Genomic DNA, 19,460 nt, shown 5'->3' with positions numbered 1-19,460 from the left:
TTGTCTTCAATTATCAATATCTTCTTGTGAACCCGTTTTCAGATAGTTGTGATGAAATAGCTTGTTTTTTGTTTTCTGTGTTTTCAGATGTTTCTATATTCTGAACTGTTTTTGTGGATAAGTGCATGACGTACATGTATTGTATAATTGTCACTTTGCGTCATTGAAAAAGATTTGAAATGGTATTGTTGATTTATGTGTTGGCGGTGTATTATTGGATAGGTGATAAGTTATTGTAATGTTCTCCAGGTGATTGTGGCGGAACAGAATCTGACATCATCTTCATTTTGGACTCATCAACTAGTGTCCAAGCAGAAAACTTCCAGAAAATGCTAAATTTCATTGTTGATTTCGTGTCTGCTGCTTCCATTGACAATGGCAATGTTCGAATCGGTGCAGTCCTTTACAGTTCAGACGTGAAAATCCAATTCCATTTGAATGCTTTCCAAACAAAGCAAGAAGTAATCGATGCAGTTCTCCAAATTCCGTATGTTTACGGCAGTACAAACACTTACGGCGGGCTTAACACCATGCGGACAATAATGTTCACGACAGAGAAAGGTGACAGGCCATCCGTTCCCAATATTGCCATACTGCTCACCGACGGCGTATCGAACGTCAATGCTTACGACACTATTCCAGAAGCAGTGAAAGCCAGAGAGGATGGCATCCACATATATGCTATTGGTATTGGTCTAAGTGACACTACAGAATTGAGCCAGATTTCCTCGTTGCCCGTTGACGAAAACATGTTTATTGTGACCGACTTCAACGAACTGTCGAATCTGAAAGAAAGAATATTTGAGCAATATTGCCCAGGTATAGCAATTAGCATGTGATTACAAAGCGAAGTTGTATTGTAAAGCATTACTAATCAATGATATAATCTCAACTATTCTACAAAGATATATTTAACAACATCTCCTATTGTGTTACTTTCAAGTTTGAACTTTAGTTAACCTTTTGTGCAAGTATTTACAATTGACGTTGCTAACAGTGCTAACAATCTCGTGTAATATGAATTGTTTTTCACAACATACTCTTCGTTGCCTTATGATGTCTATTTTCGTTTCCAACGACTGACTCCCATCGTTGAAAGATTGTAGATTTAAGATTGCCGTGTTAAGTGGAAGTAATTACGAATAAGTTATTAACATGTTTTATAAATAGTGATAACCGACTAGGAACTTTCCTTCAGAATCTCTCTTACTAATGTACCTATATGTCATTAGATAACTGACGTTTCTTTGTGTCTTTATCAAAATAATCCTGTTAATGTACTAATGCTGTTGGCATTTGCTTCTCCGTTCCTCAATATTCTTATTCCTTTCACATGTGATATTCAATCTGTTATTACTACATCTAAATCATATTGCCCTTCCTTCTCCCTAATATATATTAACTACACTTTATATAATTATATTGGTCTTTGCTAATGTTTTTAATCGTGTTGTTGAATATAACATTGATTAATGGATGAAAGCTTCTAGGACGTCAAAATGTTATAGAAAATCTTTTTGCAATGGTCTACAATAATATATTTACTAATTGTAAGTGTTTAAGTGGATATGTATCAGCTCCAATCTTTATTTATATACTTTGAAATTATTTTCGTTTCTAATGATATCTGCATACAATGCTAACGACGTTGGTTACACTTAACGACTGAAATCTTACCAATTTCTACTCATCTAACATGTATTATTCGTTGTATAGTTTTGAAAAGCATCTAACATTTTAATCATATAATTTGAGATCATGAATATTGCACTGAGTTTTACAAGAACCTATTCTACGTGATAGTTACAGATGTGTATTTCGTACATATTTTCAGGATTTGTGAAAAGCTTAATTCAATCTGACAACACTTGTAGTCCGAGAAAGTGTGGCATAGTGCATTATTTCATATAGAGGCAATTACTTGTATACCTATTGTGTAATATATTTGTGTTTTATTTGCATTTGTGCATGAATACAAACATACATAAATATATGTGTATATACATATGTATGTGTGTGTATAGCTAGATATATATGTATATATATATGTAAATATTTATATATTACAGTAGATATATATATATATATATATATATATATATATATATATATATATATATATATATATATATATTTATTTGCGTGTGTGTGTGTGTATAGATATATATATATATTTCTTTATATATATGCTTTTACGTACATGTGTATATATCTTGTCAAAGAATTGACGTATTGATATATAGATATATGAACGTTTGTATATGCATACATATTTTTGCCATATACTGAAGTGCATTTTTTACATGTATATACATCCTGATAAATACCTTTCTATTCACATGTAAATGTGGGTTGATACATTGTCAGATAGATAATCTAATGTACATGTGTGTGCTTCTATATTTCGAGTGTGAGAAAGCATTACAACTGTATTCAAATAAATATGTATGGGAGTATTACTAAGTTCTGTGATTATCTTTCTTTGGAAGGAGGGCAACCAGAACCTACTAGACAGATACCTGTATTTGAGGTGACGAGAAAGAGAGGTGAGACATTAATGAAACCTTTATTCCATTTAAGTAAATGTATATGCTGACATCCATCTTATTCTTTTCACACTTGTGATCAATGTTTAGCAAAGATTTTAATAGCCAATCTATAACCAGTACGGTTTTAATTTTATACATAATGAAAATAAGTGAATTGTTTTATGGATTTTCAGTATGTTTTCATTCAGAGAATTACTACAAGCAGTGATTCTCTCTATTCGTTGGGGGGAGATCGTAATGTGGAGTAAAGTGTATTGATCATGGGTGTGTTTAGAAAGTAAACTTGAGAAGAGATTTTTGCACATGGAACAGTAAATGTTAATTTTATTTCTCGCAGTTGTGGAGAAAACTCCAGCACCTGCCATTACATTACCAAGAAAGGGTAAGGCTCTCGTACTGCTCAACATATTCTTCGTTGATACAATGTTGTAGATTTATGTGTGTGCATGTTGTTGATGGGTGTACGTGTTAACATGTTACAAGGTATTGTTATTGACGTGAATTATGTTGGTTATTTGAGAAGCTCCCTGCTTTTGTCTAAATGTGTATTGATTTTTAGACTTTTGTCTTTGCTATATAAGTGTTTCGTGAGTGTCACCTTTTGTTTTTGTGCAAGTTGTCTAATTTGGTAACCTCAAAGAAACTTTCGGCTGCTTCTTCCAATGCATACTATTCCTGTTTAGTGTTCAATCCCTGCAATTTCTTCGTATATAATGGAGTGTTGTTTTGTTTTGTTTTGTCAATATGGAACATTATTTTCCATGTGTCTTTCTTTGTAGGATTCGATATAGTGTGGATTGAAGTGAATGGCATAACAGGTGTTTGTAGTTGTTCTCATCGTTCCTGTCATGTATTGTCTTCAATTATCAATATCTTCTTGTGAACCCGTTTTCAGATAGTTGTGATGAAATAGCTTGTTTTTTGTTTTCTGTGTTTTCAGATGTTTCTATATTCTGAACTGTTTTTGTGGATAAGTGCATGACGTACATGTATTGTATAATTGTCACTTTGCGTCTTTGAAAAAGATTTGAAATGGTATTGTTGATTTATGTGTTGGCAGTGTATTATTGGATAGGTGATAAGTTATTGTAATGTTCTCCAGGTGATTGTGGCGGAACAGAATCTGATATCATCTTCATTTTGGACTCATCAACTAGTGTCCAAGCAGAAAACTTCCAGAAAATGCTAAATTTCATTGTTGATTTCGTGTCTGCTGCTTCCATTGACAATGGCAATGTTCGAATCGGTGCAGTCCTTTACAGTTCAGACGTGAAAATCCAATTCCATTTGAATGCTTTCCAAACAAAGCAAGAAGTAATCGATGCAGTTCTCCAAATTCCATATGTTTACGGCAGTACAAACACTTACGGCGGGCTTAACACCATGCGGACAGTAATGTTCACGACAGAGAAAGGTGACAGGCCATCCGTTCCCAATATTGCCATACTGCTCACCGACGGCGTATCGAACGTCAATGCTTACGACACTATTCCAGAAGCAGTGAAAGCCAGAGAGGATGGCATCCACATATATGCTATTGGTATTGGTCTAAGTGACACTACAGAATTGAGCCAGATTTCCTCGTTGCCCGTTGACGAAAACATGTTTATTGTGACCGACTTCAACGAACTATCGAATCTGAAAGAAAGAATATTTGAGCAATATTGCCCAGGTATAGCAATTAGCATGTGATTACAAAGCGAAGTTGTATTGTAAAGCATTACTAATCAATGATATAATCTCAACTATTCTACAAAGATATATTTAACAACATCTCCTATTGTGTTACTTTTACGTTTGAACTTTAGTTAACCTTTTGTGCAAGTATTTACAATTGACGTTGCTAACAGTGCTAACAATCTCGTGTAATATGAATTGTTTTTCACAACATACTCTTCGTTTCCTTATGATGTCTATTTTCGTTTCCAACGACTGACTCCCATCGTTGAAAGATTGTAGATTTAATATTGCCGTGTTAACTGAAAGTAATTATGAATAAGTTATTAACATGTTTTATAAATAGTGATAACCGACTAGGAACTTTCCTTCAGAATCTCTCTTACTAATGTACCTATATGTCATTAGATAACTGACGTTTCTTTGTGTCTTTATCAAAATAATCCTGTTAACGTACTAATGCTGTTGGCATTTGCTTCTCCGTTCCTCAATATTCTTATTCCTTTCACATGTGATATTCAATCTGTTATTACTACATCTAAATCATATTGCCCTTCCTTCTCCCTAATATATATTAACTACACTTTATATAATTATATTGGTCTTTGCTAATGTTTTTAATCGTGTTGTTGAATATAACATTGATTAATGGATGAAAGCTTCTAGGACGTCAAAATGTTATAGAAAATCTTTTTGCAATGGTCTACAATAATATGTTTACTAATTGTAAGTGTTTAAGTGGATATGTATCAGCTCCAATCTTTATTTATATACTTTGAAATTATTTTCGATTGTAATGATATCTGCATACAATGCTAACGACATTGGTTAAACTTAACGACTGAAATCTTACCAATTTCTACTCATCTAACATGTATTATTCGTTGTATAGTTTTGAAAAGCATCTAACATTTTAATCATATAACTTGAGATCATGAATATTGCACTGAGTTTTACAAGAACCTATTCTACGTGATAGTTACAGATGTGTATTTCGTACATATTTTCAGGATTTGTGAAAAGCTTAATTCAATCTGACAACGCCTGTAGTCCGAGAAAATGTGGCATAGTGCATTATTTCATATACAGGCAATTACTTGTATACCTATTGTGTAATATGTGTGTTTTCTTTGCATTTGTGCATGAATACAAACATACATAAATATATGTGTGTGTATATATATATATATATAAATATATATTTGTTTTGCAAGATTTTTTATGTGAAATCGTGTGTTGAAACAGATGTTGTTGTACTTGGGGATGGTCATATTGCCAGTTTAGCCAATAAATACAAAATGGCTGATAGTTAGCAAGGTGAGACACACATAAGAAAGAAGGAAACAAAGGACCACTGATGAGGTCACAGAAGTGTGACGAAAGAACTCTGGCCGAAATAAGATTAAGATTAAGATTAATGTAATATAAAGCTGAAAAAAAAAAAATAATAATTAACACCAAATATACAGTGCGTGTGTTTTTATTGGCTAAACTGGCAATATGACCATCCCCAAGCACAACAACATATATAAATATATATATATATATATATATATATATGTGGGTGGGTGTGTATAGCTAGATATATATGTATATATATATGTAAATATATATTGCAGTCGATATATACATATATATATATATATATATATATATATATATATATATATATATATATATTTGTGTGTGTTTGTGTGAATAGATATATATATATATTTCTTTATATATATGCTTTTACGTACATGTGTATATATCTTGTCAAAGAATTGACGTATTGATATATAGATATATGTACGTTTGTATGTGCATAAATATTTTTAGCATATGCTGAAGTGCATTTTTTACATGTATATACATCCTGATAAATACCTTTCTATTCACATGTAAATGTGGGTTGATACATTGTCAGATAGATAAACTGATGTACATGTGTGTGCTTCTATATTTGGAGTGTGAGAAAGCATTATAATTGTATTCAAATAGATATGTATGGGAGTATTACTAAGTTCTGTGATTATCTTTCTTTGGAAGGAGGGCAACCAGAACCTACTAGACAGACACCTGTATTTGAGGTGACGAGAAAGAGAGGTGAGACATTAATGAAACCTTTATTCCATTTAAGTAAATGTATATGCTGACATCCATCTTATTCTTTTCACACTTGTGATCAATGTTTAGCAAAGATTTTAATAGCCAATCTATAACCAGTATGGTTTTAATTTTATACATAATGAAAATAAGTGAATTGTTTTATGGATTTTCAGTATGTTTTCATTCAGAGAATTACTACAAGCAGTGATTCTCTCTATTCGTTGGGGGGAGATCGTAATGTGGAGTAAAGTGTATTGATCATGGGTGTGTTTAGAAAGTAAACTTGAGAAGAGATTTTTGCACATGGAACAGTAAATATTAATTTTATTTCTCGCAGTTGTGGAGAAAACTATAGCACCTGCCATTACATTACCAAGAAAGGGTAAGGCTCTCGTACTGCTCAACATATTCTTCGTTGATACAATGTTGTAGATTTATGTGTGTGCGTGTTGTTGATGGGTTTACATGTTAACATGTTACAAGGTATTGTTATTGACGTGAATTGTGTTGGTTATTTGAGAAGCTCCCTGCTTTTGTCTAAATGTGTATTGATTTTTAGACTTTTGTCTTTGCTATATAAGTGTTTCGTGAGTGTCACTTTTTGTTTTTGTGCAAGTTGTCTAATTTGGCAACCTCAAAGAAACTTTCGGCTGCTTCTTCCAATGGATACTATTCCTGTTTAGTGTTCAATCCCTGCAATTTCTTCGTATATAATAGAGTGTTGTTTTGTTTTGTTTTGTCAATATGGAACATTATTTTCCATGTGTCTTTCTTTGTAGGATTCGATATAGTGTGGATTGAAGTGAATGGCATAATAGGTGTTTGTAGTTGTTCTCATCGTTCCTGTCATGTATTGTCTTCAATTATCAATATCTTCTTGTGAACCCGTTTTCAGATAGTTGTGATGAAATAGCTTGTTTTTTGTTTTCTGTGTTTTCAGATGTTTCTATATTCTGAACTGTTTTTGTGGATAAGTGCATGACGTACATGTATTGTATAATTGTCACTTTGCGTCATTGAAAAAGATTTGAAATGGTATTGTTGATTTATGTGTTGGCGGTGTATTATTGGATAGGTGATAAGTTATTGTAATGTTCTCCAGGTGATTGTGGCGGAACAGAATCTGACATCATCTTCATTTTGGACTCATCAACTAGTGTCCAAGCAGAAAACTTCCAGAAAATGCTAAATTTTATTGTTGATTTCGTGTCTGCTGCTTCCATTGACAATGGCAATGTTCGAATCGGTGCAGTCCTTTACAGTTCAGACGTGAAAATCCAATTCCATTTGAATGCTTTCCAAACAAAGCAAGAAGTAATCGATGCAGTTCTCCAAATTCCATATGTTTACGGCAGTACAAACACTTACGGCGGGCTTACCACCATGCGGTCAGTAATGTTCACGACAGAGAAAGGTGACAGGCCATCCGTTCCCAATATTGCCATACTGCTCACCGACGGCATATCGAACGTCAATGCTTACGACACTATTCCAGAAGCAGTGAAAGCCAGAGAGGATGGCATCCACATATATGCTATTGGTATTGGTCTAAGTGACACTACAGAATTGAGCCAGATTTCCTCGTTGCCCGTTGACGAAAACATGTTTATTGTGACCGACTTCAACGAACTATCGAATCTGAAAGAAAGAATATTTGAGCAATATTGCCCAGGTATAGCAATTAGCATGTGATTACAAAGCGAAGTTGTATTGTAAAGCATTACTAATCAATGATATAATCTCAACTATTCTACAAAGATATATTTAACAACATCTCCTATTGTGTTACTTTTACGTTTGAACTTTAGTTAACCTTTTGTGCAAGTATTTACAATTGACGTTGCTAACAGTGCTAACAATCTCGTGTAATATGAATTGTTTTTCACAACATACTCTTCGTTGCCTTATGATGTCTATTTTCCTTTCCAACGACTGACTCCCATCGTTGAAAGATTGTAGATTTAATATTGCCGTGTTAAGTGGAAGTAATTATGAATAAGTTATTAACATGTTTTATAAATAGTGATAACCGACTAGGAACTTTCCTTCAGAATCTCTCTTACTAATGTACCTATATGTCATTAGATAACTGACGTTTCTTTGTGTCTTTATCAAAATAATCCTGTTAACGTACTAATGCTGTTGGCATTTGCTTCTCCGTTCCTCAATATTCTTATTCCTTTCACATGTGATATTCAATCTGTTATTACTACATCTAAATCATATTGCCCTTCCTTCTCCCTAATATATATTAACTACACTTTATATAATTATATTGGTCTTTGCTAATGTTTTTAATCGTGTTGTTGAATATAACATTGATTAATGGATGAAAGCTTCTAGGACGTCAAAATGTTATAGAAAATCTTTTTGCAATGGTCTACAATAATATGTTTACTAATTGTAAGTGTTTAAGTGGATATGTATCAGCTCCTATCTTTATTTATAAACTTTGAAATTATTTTCGATTGTAATGATATCTGCATACAATGCTAACGACATTGGTTAAACTTAACGACTGAAATCTTACCAATTTCTACTCATCTAACATGTATTATTCGTTGTATAGTTTTGAAAAGCATCTAACATTTTAATCATATAACTTGAGATCATGAATATTGCACTGAGTTTTACAAGAACCTATTCTACGTGATAGTTACAGATGTGTATTTCGTACATATTTTCAGGATTTGTGAAAAGCTTAATTCAATCTGACAACGCCTGTAGTCCGAGAAAATGTGGCATAGTGCATTATTTCATATACAGGCAATTACTTGTATACCTATTGTGTAATATGTGTGTTTTCTTTGCATTTGTGCATGAATACAAACATACATAAATATATGTGTGTGTATATATATATATATATAAATATATATTTGTTTTGCAAGATTTTTTATGTGAAATCGTGTGTTGAAACAGATGTTGTTGTACTTGGGGATGGTCATATTGCCAGTTTAGCCAATAAATACAAAATGGCTGATAGTTAGCAAGGTGAGACACACATAAGAAAGAAGGAAACAAAGGACCACTGATGAGGTCACAGAAGTGTGACGAAAGAACTCTGGCCGAAATAAGATTAAGATTAAGATTAATGTAATATAAAGCTGAAAAAAAAAAAAAAATAATTAACACCAAATATACAGTGCGTGTGTTTTTATTGGCTAAACTGGCAATATGACCATCCCCAAGTACAACAACATATATAAATATATATATATATATATATATATATATGTGGGTGTGTGTGTATAGCTAGATATATATGTATATATATATGTAAATATATATTGCAGTCGATATATACATATATATATATATATATATATATATATATATATATATATATATATATATATATATATATATTTGTGTGTGTTTGTGTGAATAGATATATATATATATTTCTTTATATATATGCTTTTACGTACATGTGTATATATCTTGTCAAAGAATTGACGTATTGATATATAGATATATGTACGTTTGTATGTGCATAAATATTTTTAGCATATGCTGAAGTGCATTTTTTACATGTATATACATCCTGATAAATACCTTTCTATTCACATGTAAATGTGGGTTGATACATTGTCAGATAGATAAACTGATGTACATGTGTGTGCTTCTATATTTGGAGTGTGAGAAAGCATTATAATTGTATTCAAATAGATATGTATGGGAGTATTACTAAGTTCTGTGATTATCTTTCTTTGGAAGGAGGGCAACCAGAACCTACTAGACAGACACCTGTATTTGAGGTGACGAGAAAGAGAGGTGAGACATTAATGAAACCTTTATTCCATTTAAGTAAATGTATATGCTGACATCCATCTTATTCTTTTCACACTTGTGATCAATGTTTAGCAAAGATTTTAATAGCCAATCTATAACCAGTATGGTTTTAATTTTATACATAATGAAAATAAGTGAATTGTTTTATGGATTTTCAGTATGTTTTCATTCAGAGAATTACTACAAGCAGTGATTCTCTCTATTCGTTGGGGGGAGATCGTAATGTGGAGTAAAGTGTATTGATCATGGGTGTGTTTAGAAAGTAAACTTGAGAAGAGATTTTTGCACATGGAACAGTAAATATTAATTTTATTTCTCGCAGTTGTGGAGAAAACTATAGCACCTGCCATTACATTACCAAGAAAGGGTAAGGCTCTCGTACTGCTCAACATATTCTTCGTTGATACAATGTTGTAGATTTATGTGTGTGCGTGTTGTTGATGGGTTTACATGTTAACATGTTACAAGGTATTGTTATTGACGTGAATTGTGTTGGTTATTTGAGAAGCTCCCTGCTTTTGTCTAAATGTGTATTGATTTTTAGACTTTTGTCTTTGCTATATAAGTGTTTCGTGAGTGTCACTTTTTGTTTTTGTGCAAGTTGTCTAATTTGGCAACCTCAAAGAAACTTTCGGCTGCTTCTTCCAATGGATACTATTCCTGTTTAGTGTTCAATCCCTGCAATTTCTTCGTATATAATAGAGTGTTGTTTTGTTTTGTTTTGTCAATATGGAACATTATTTTCCATGTGTCTTTCTTTGTAGGATTCGATATAGTGTGGATTGAAGTGAATGGCATAACAGGTGTTTGTAGTTGTTCTCATCGTTCCTGTCATGTATTGTCTTCAATTATCAATATCTTCTTGTGAACCCGTTTTCAGATAGTTGTGATGAAATAGCTTGTTTTTTGTTTTCTGTGTTTTCAGATGTTTCTATATTCTGAACTGTTTTTGTGGATAAGTGCATGACGTACATGTATTGTATAATTGTCACTTTGCGTCATTGAAAAAGATTTGAAATGGTATTGTTGATTTATGTGTTGGCGGTGTATTATTGGATAGGTGATAAGTTATTGTAATGTTCTCCAGGTGATTGTGGCGGAACAGAATCTGACATCATCTTCATTTTGGACTCATCAACTAGTGTCCAAGCAGAAAACTTCCAGAAAATGCTAAATTTTATTGTTGATTTCGTGTCTGCTGCTTCCATTGACAATGGCAATGTTCGAATCGGTGCAGTCCTTTACAGTTCAGACGTGAAAATCCAATTCCATTTGAATGCTTTCCAAACAAAGCAAGAAGTAATCGATGCAGTTCTCCAAATTCCATATGTTTACGGCAGTACAAACACTTACGGCGGGCTTAACACCATGCGGTCAGTAATGTTCACGACAGAGAAAGGTGACAGGCCATCCGTTCCCAATATTGCCATACTGCTCACCGACGGCATATCGAACGTCAATGCTTACGACACTATTCCAGAAGCAGTGAAAGCCAGAGAGGATGGCATCCACATATATGCTATTGGTATTGGTCTAAGTGACACTACAGAATTGAGCCAGATTTCCTCGTTGCCCGTTGACGAAAACATGTTTATTGTGACCGACTTCAACGAACTATCGAATCTGAAAGAAAGAATATTTGAGCAATATTGCCCAGGTATAGCAATTAGCATGTGATTACAAAGCGAAGTTGTATTGTAAAGCATTACTAATCAATGATATAATCTCAACTATTCTACAAAGATATATTTAAAAACATCTCCTATTGTGTTACTTTTACGTTTGAACTTTAGTTAACCTTTTGTGCAAGTATTTACAATTGACGTTGCTAACAGTGCTAACAATCTCGTGTAATATGAATTGTTTTTCACAACATACTCTTCGTTGCCTTATGATGTCTATTTTCCTTTCCAACGACTGACTCCCATCATTGAAAGATTGTAGATTTAATATTGCCGTGTTTAGTGGAAGTAATTATGAATAAGTTATTAACATGTTTTATAAATAGTGATAACTGACTAGGAACTTTCCTTCAGAATCTCTCTTACTAATGTACCTATATGTCATTAGATAACTGACGTTTCTTTGTGTCTTTATCAAAATAATCCTGTTAACGTACTAATGCTGTTGGCATTTGCTTCTCCGTTCCTCAATATTCTTATTCCTTTCACATGTGATATTCAATCTGTTATTACTACATCTAAATCATATTGCCCTTCCTTCTCCCTAATATATATTAACTACACTTTATATAATTATATTGGTCTTTGCTAATGTTTTTAATCGTGTTGTTGAATATAACATTGATTAATGGATGAAAGCTTCTAGGACGTCAAAATGTTATAGAAAATCTTTTTGCAATGGTCTACAATAATATATTTACTAATTGTAAGTGTTTAAGTGGATATGTATCAGCTCCAACCTTTATTTATATACTTTGAAACGACGTTGGTTAAACTTAACGACTGAAATCTTACCAATTTCTACTCATCTAACATGTATTATTCCTTGTATAGTTTTGAAAAGCATCTAACATTTTAATCATATAATTTGAGATCATGAATATTGCACTGAGTTTTACAAGAACCTATTCTACGTGATAGTTACAGATGTGTATTTCGTACATATTTTCAGGATTTGTGAAAAGCTTAATTCAATCTGACAACACGTGTAGTCCGAGAAAGTGTGGCATAGTGCATTATTTCATATAGAGGCAATTACTTGTATACCTATTGTGTAATATATTTGTGTTTTATTTGCATTTGTGCATGAATACAAACATACATAAATATATGTGTATATACATATGTATGTGTGTGTCTAGCTAGATATATATGTATATATATATGTAAATATTTATATATTGCAGTAGATATATATATATATATATATATTTATTTGTGTGTGTGTGTGTGTATAGATATATATATATATTTCTTTATATATATGCTTTTACGTACATGTGTATATATCTTGTCAAAGAATTGACGTATTGATATATAGATATATGAACGTTTGTATATGCATACATATTTTTGCCATATACTGAAGTGCATTTTTTACATGTATATACATCCTGATAAATACCTTTCTATTCACGTGGAAATGTGGGTTGATACATTGTCAGATAGATAATCTAATGTACATCTGTGTGCTTCTATATTTCGAGTGTGAGAAAGCATTACAACTGTATTCAAATAAATATGTATGGGAGTATTACTAAGTTCTGTGATTATCTTTCTTTGGAAGGAGGGCAACCAGAACCTACTAGACAGACACCTGTATTTGAGGTGACGAGAAAGAGAGGTGAGACATTAATGAAACCTTTATTCCATCTAAGTAAATGTATATGCTGACATCCATCTTATTCTTTTCACACTTGTGATCAATGATTAGCAAAGATTTTTATAGCCAATCTATAACCAGTACGGTTTTAATTTTATACATAATGAAAATAAGTGAATTGTTTTATGGATTTTCAGTATGTTTTCATTCAGAGAATTACTACAAGCAGTGATTCTCTCTATTCGTTGGGGGGAGATCGTAATGTGGAGTAAAGTGTATTGATCATGGGTGTGTTTAGAAAGTAAACTTGAGAAGAGATTTTTGCACATGGAACAGTAAATCTTAATTTTATTTCTCGCAGTTGTGGAGAAAACTCCAGCACCTGCCATTACATTACCAAGAAAGGGTAAGGCTCTCGTACTGCTCAACATATTCTTCGTTGATACAATGTTGTAGATTTATGTGTGTGCATGTTGTTGATGGGTGTACATGTTAACATGTTACAAGGTATTGTTTTTGACGTGAATTGTGTTGGTTATTTGAGAAGCTCCCTGCTTTTGTCTAAATGTGTATTGATTTTTAGACTTTTGTCTTTGCTATATAAGTGTTTCGTGAGTGTCACTTTTTGTTTTTGTGCAAGTTGTCTAATTTGGTAACGTCAAAGAAACTTTCGGCTGCTTCTTCCAATGGATACTATTCCTGTTTAAGGTTCAATCCCTGCAATTTCTTCGTATATAATAGATTGTTGTTTTGTTTTGTTTTGTCAATATGGAACATTATTTTCCATGTGTCTTTCTTTGTAGGATTCGATATAGTGTGGATTGAAGTGAATGGCATAACAGGTGTTTGTAGTTGTTCTGATCGTTCCTGTCATGTATTGTCTTCAATTATCAATATCTTCTTGTGAACCCGTTTTCAGATAGTTGTGATGAAATAGCTTGTTTTTTGTTTTCTGTGTTTTCAGATGTTTCTATATTCTGAACTGTTTTTGTGGATAAGTGCATGACGTACATGTATTGTATAATTGTCACTTTGCGTCATTGAAAAAGATTTGAAATGGTATTGTTGATTTATGTGTTGGCGGTGTATTATTGGATAGGTGATAAGTTATTGTAATGTTCTCCAGGTGATTGTGGCGGAACAGAATCTGACATCATCTTCATTTTGGACTCATCAACTAGTGTCCAAGCAGAAAACTTCCAGAAAATGCTAAATTTTATTGTTGATTTCGTGTCTGCTGCTTCCATTGACAATGGCAATGTTCGAATCGGTGCAGTCCTTTACAGTTCAGACGTGAAAATCCAATTCCATTTGAATGCTTTCCAAACAAAGCAAGAAGTAATCGATGCAGTTCTCCAAATTCCATATGTTTACGGCAGTACAAACACTTACGGCGGGCTTAACACCATGCGGTCAGTAATGTTCACGACAGAGAAAGGTGACAGGCCATCCGTTCCCAATATTGCCATACTGCTCACCGACGGCATATCGAACGTCAATGCTTACGACACTATTCCAGAAGCAGTGAAAGCCAGAGAGGATGGCATCCACATATATGCTATTGGTATTGGTCTAAGTGACACTACAGAATTGAGCCAGATTTCCTCGTTGCCCGTTGACGAAAACATGTTTATTGTGACCGACTTCAACGAACTATCGAATCTGAAAGAAAGAATATTTGAGCAATATTGCCCAGGTATAGCAATTAGCATGTGATTACAAAGCGAAGTTGTATTGTAAAGCATTACTAATCAATGATATAATCTCAACTATTCTACAAAGATATATTTAAAAACATCTCCTATTGTGTTACTTTTACGTTTGAACTTTAGTTAACCTTTTGTGCAAGTATTTACAATTGACGTTGCTAACAGTGCTAACAATCTCGTGTAATATGAATTGTTTTTCACAACATACTCTTCGTTGCCTTATGATGTCTATTTTCCTTTCCAACGACTGACTCCCATCATTGAAAGATTGTAGATTTAATATTGCCGTGTTTAGTGGAAGTAATTATGAATAAGTTATTAACATGTTTTATAAATAGTGATAACTGACTAGGAACTTTCCTTCAGAATCTCTCTTACTAATGTACCTATATGTCATTAGATAACTGACGTTTCTTTGTGTCTTTATCAAAATAATCCTGTTAACGTACTAATGCTGTTGGCATTTGCTTCTCCGTTCCTCAATATTCTTATTCCTTTCACATGTGATATTCAATCTGTTATTACTACATCTAAATCATATTGCCCTTCCTTCTCCCTAATATATATTAACTACACTTTATATAATTATATTGGTCTTTGCTAATGTTTTTAATCGTGTTGTTGAATATAACATTGATTAATGGATGAAAGCTTCTAGGACGTCAAAATGTTATAGAAAATCTTTTTGCAATGGTCTACAATAATATATTTACTAATTGTAAGTGTTTAAGTGGATATGTATCAGCTCCAACCTTTATTTATATACTTTGAAACGACGTTGGTTAAACTTAACGACTGAAATCTTACCAATTTCTACTCATCTAACATGTATTATTCCTTGTATAGTTTTGAAAAGCATCTAACATTTTAATCATATAATTTGAGATCATGAATATTGCACTGAGTTTTACAAGAACCTATTCTACGTGATAGTTACAGATGTGTATTTCGTACATATTTTCAGGATTTGTGAAAAGCTTAATTCAATCTGACAACACGTGTAGTCCGAGAAAGTGTGGCATAGTGCATTATTTCATATAGAGGCAATTACTTGTATACCTATTGTGTAATATATTTGTGTTTTATTTGCATTTGTGCATGAATACAAACATACATAAATATATGTGTATATACATATGTATGTGTGTGTCTAGCTAGATATATATGTATATATATATGTAAATATTTATATATTGCAGTAGATATATATATATATATATATATATATTTGTGTGTGTGTGTGTGTATAGATATATATATATATTTCTTTATATATATGCTTTTACGTACATGTGTATATATCTTGTCAAAGAATTGACGTATTGATATATAGATATATGAACGTTTGTATATGCATACATATTTTTGCCATATACTGAAGTGCATTTTTTACATGTATATACATCCTGATAAATACCTTTCTATTCACGTGGAAATGTGGGTTGATACATTGTCAGATAGATAATCTAATGTACATCTGTGTGCTTCTATATTTCGAGTGTGAGAAAGCATTACAACTGTATTCAAATAAATATGTATGGGAGTATTACTAAGTTCTGTGATTATCTTTCTTTGGAAGGAGGGCAACCAGAACCTACTAGACAGACACCTGTATTTGAGGTGACGAGAAAGAGAGGTGAGACATTAATGAAACCTTTATTCCATCTAAGTAAATGTATATGCTGACATCCATCTTATTCTTTTCACACTTGTGATCAATGATTAGCAAAGATTTTTATAGCCAATCTATAACCAGTACGGTTTTAATTTTATACATAATGAAAATAAGTGAATTGTTTTATGGATTTTCAGTATGTTTTCATTCAGAGAATTACTACAAGCAGTGATTCTCTCTATTCGTTGGGGGGAGATCGTAATGTGGAGTAAAGTGTATTGATCATGGGTGTGTTTAGAAAGTAAACTTGAGAAGAGATTTTTGCACATGGAACAGTAAATCTTAATTTTATTTCTCGCAGTTGTGGAGAAAACTCCAGCACCTGCCATTACATTACCAAGAAAGGGTAAGGCTCTCGTACTGCTCAACATATTCTTCGTTGATACAATGTTGTAGATTTATGTGTGTGCATGTTGTTGATGGGTGTACATGTTAACATGTTACAAGGTATTGTTTTTGACGTGAATTGTGTTGGTTATTTGAGAAGCTCCCTGCTTTTGTCTAAATGTGTATTGATTTTTAGACTTTTGTCTTTGCTATATAAGTGTTTCGTGAGTGTCACTTTTTGTTTTTGTGCAAGTTGTCTAATTTGGTAACGTCAAAGAAACTTTCGGCTGCTTCTTCCAATGGATACTATTCCTGTTTAAGGTTCAATCCCTGCAATTTCTTCGTATATAATAGATTGTTGTTTTGTTTTGTTTTGTCAATATGGAACATTATTTTCCATGTGTCTTTCTTTGTAGGATTCGATATAGTGTGGATTGAAGTGAATGGCATAACAGGTGTTTGTAGTTGTTCTGATCGTTCCTGTCATGTATTGTCTTCAATTATCAATATCTTCTTGTGAACCCGTTTTCAGATAGTTGTGATGAAATAGCTTGTTTTTTGTTTTCTGTGTTTTCAGATGTTTCTATATTCTGAACTGTTTTTGTGGATAAGTGCATGACGTACATGTATTGTATAATTGTCACTTTGCGTCATTGAAAAAGATTTGAAATGGTATTGTTGATTTATGTGTTGGCGGTGTATTATTGGATAGGTGATAAGTTATTGTAATGTTCTCCAGGTGATTGTGGCGGAACAGAATCTGACATCATCTTCATTTTGGACTCATCAACTAGTGTCCAAGCAGAAAACTTCCAGAAAATGCTAAATTTCATTGTTGATTTCGTGTCTGCTGCTTCCATTGACAATGGCAATGTTCGAATCGGTGCAGTCCTTTACAGTTCAGACGTGAAAATCCAATTCCATTTGAATGCTTTCCAAACAAAGCAAGAAGTAATCGATGCAGTTCTCCAAATTCCATATGTTTACGGCAGTACAAACACTTACGGCGGGCTTAACACCATGCGGACAGTAATGTTCACGACAGAGAAAGGTGACAGGCCATCCGTTCCCAATATTGCCATACTGCTCACCGACGGTGTATCGAACGTCAATGCTTACGACACTATTCCAGAAGCAGTGAAAGCCAGAGAGGATGGCATCCACATATATGCTATTGGTATTGGTCTAAGTGACACTACAGAATTGAGCCAGATTTCCTCGTTGCCCGTTGACGAAAACATGTTTATTGTGACCGACTTCAACGAACTGTCGAATCTGAAAGAAAGAATATTTGAGCAATATTGCCCAGGTATAGCAATTAGCATGTGATTACAAAGCGAAGTTGTATTGTAAAGCATTACTAATCAATGATATAATCTCAACTATTCTACAAAGATATATTTAACAACATCTCCTATTGTGTTACTTTTACGTTTGAACTTTAGTTAACCTTTTGTGCAAGTATTTACAATTGACGTTGCTAACAGTGCTAACAATCTCGTGTAATATGAATTGTTTTTCACAACATACTCTTCGTTGCCTTATGATGTCTATTTTCCTTTCCAACGACTGACTCCCATCATTGAAAGATTGTAGATTTAATATTGCTGTGTTAAGTGGAAGTAATTATGAATAAGTTATTAACATGTTTTATAAATAGTGATAACCGACTAGGAACTTTCCTTCAGAATCTCTCTTACTAATGTACCTATATGTCATTAGATAACTGACGTTTCTTTGTGTCTTTATCAAAATAATCCTGTTAACGTACTAATGCTGTTGGCATTTGCTTCTCCGTTCCTCAATATTCTTATTCCTTTCACATGTGATATTCAATCTGTTATTACTACATCTAAATCATATTGCCCTTCCTTCTCCCTAATATATATTAACTACACTTTATATAATTATATTGGTCTTTGCTAATGTTTTTAATCGTGTTGTTGAATATAACATTGATTAATGGATGAAAGCTTCTAGGACGTCAAAATGTTATAGAAAATCTTTTTGCAATGGTCTACAATAATATGTTTACTAATTGTAAGTGTTTAAGTGGATATGTATCAGCTCCAACCTTTATTTATATACTTTGAAACGACGTTGGTTAAACTTAACGACTGAAATCTTACCAATTTCTACTCATCTAACATGTATTATTCGTTGTATAGTTTTGAAAAGCATCTAACATTTTAATCATATAATTTGAGATCATGAATATTGCACTGGGTTTTACAAGAACCTATTCTACGTGATAGTTACAGATGTGTATTTCGTACATATTTTCAGGATTTGTGAAAAGCTTAATTCAATCTGACAACACCTGTAGTCCGAGAAAATGTGGCATAGTGCATT

General features: G+C 32.8%; 1 protein-coding gene across 1 annotated transcript in view; it reads left to right on the top strand.

The window, feature by feature from the left end:
- Positions 1-19,460, top strand: part of LOC149129101 (collagen alpha-1(XII) chain-like) — a gene marked incomplete at both ends in the record, with an annotated part of 63,495 nt that overhangs the window by 17,349 nt on the left and 26,686 nt on the right. The window contains 15 exons of the mRNA XM_089346789.1: positions 250-819; positions 2,490-2,546; positions 2,887-2,931; positions 3,652-4,221; positions 6,258-6,314; positions 6,655-6,699; positions 7,420-7,989; positions 10,038-10,094; positions 10,435-10,479; positions 11,200-11,769; positions 13,362-13,418; positions 13,759-13,803; positions 14,524-15,093; positions 17,083-17,127; positions 17,848-18,417. Of these exons, the coding sequence (XP_089202915.1) occupies positions 250-819; positions 2,490-2,546; positions 2,887-2,931; positions 3,652-4,221; positions 6,258-6,314; positions 6,655-6,699; positions 7,420-7,989; positions 10,038-10,094; positions 10,435-10,479; positions 11,200-11,769; positions 13,362-13,418; positions 13,759-13,803; positions 14,524-15,093; positions 17,083-17,127; positions 17,848-18,417 (3,873 nt within the window). The remainder of the gene's footprint in view (positions 1-249; positions 820-2,489; positions 2,547-2,886; positions 2,932-3,651; positions 4,222-6,257; positions 6,315-6,654; positions 6,700-7,419; positions 7,990-10,037; positions 10,095-10,434; positions 10,480-11,199; positions 11,770-13,361; positions 13,419-13,758; positions 13,804-14,523; positions 15,094-17,082; positions 17,128-17,847; positions 18,418-19,460) is intronic.

This window comes from Octopus bimaculoides, unplaced genomic scaffold (assembly GCF_046866305.1).
Source record: "Octopus bimaculoides isolate indiv1 unplaced genomic scaffold, ASM4686630v1 contig160, whole genome shotgun sequence".
NCBI lineage: Eukaryota > Metazoa > Mollusca > Cephalopoda > Octopoda > Octopodidae > Octopus > Octopus bimaculoides.
Note: the sequence above shows the minus strand (reverse complement) of the source record. Positions and strands in the feature narration are given on the sequence as shown.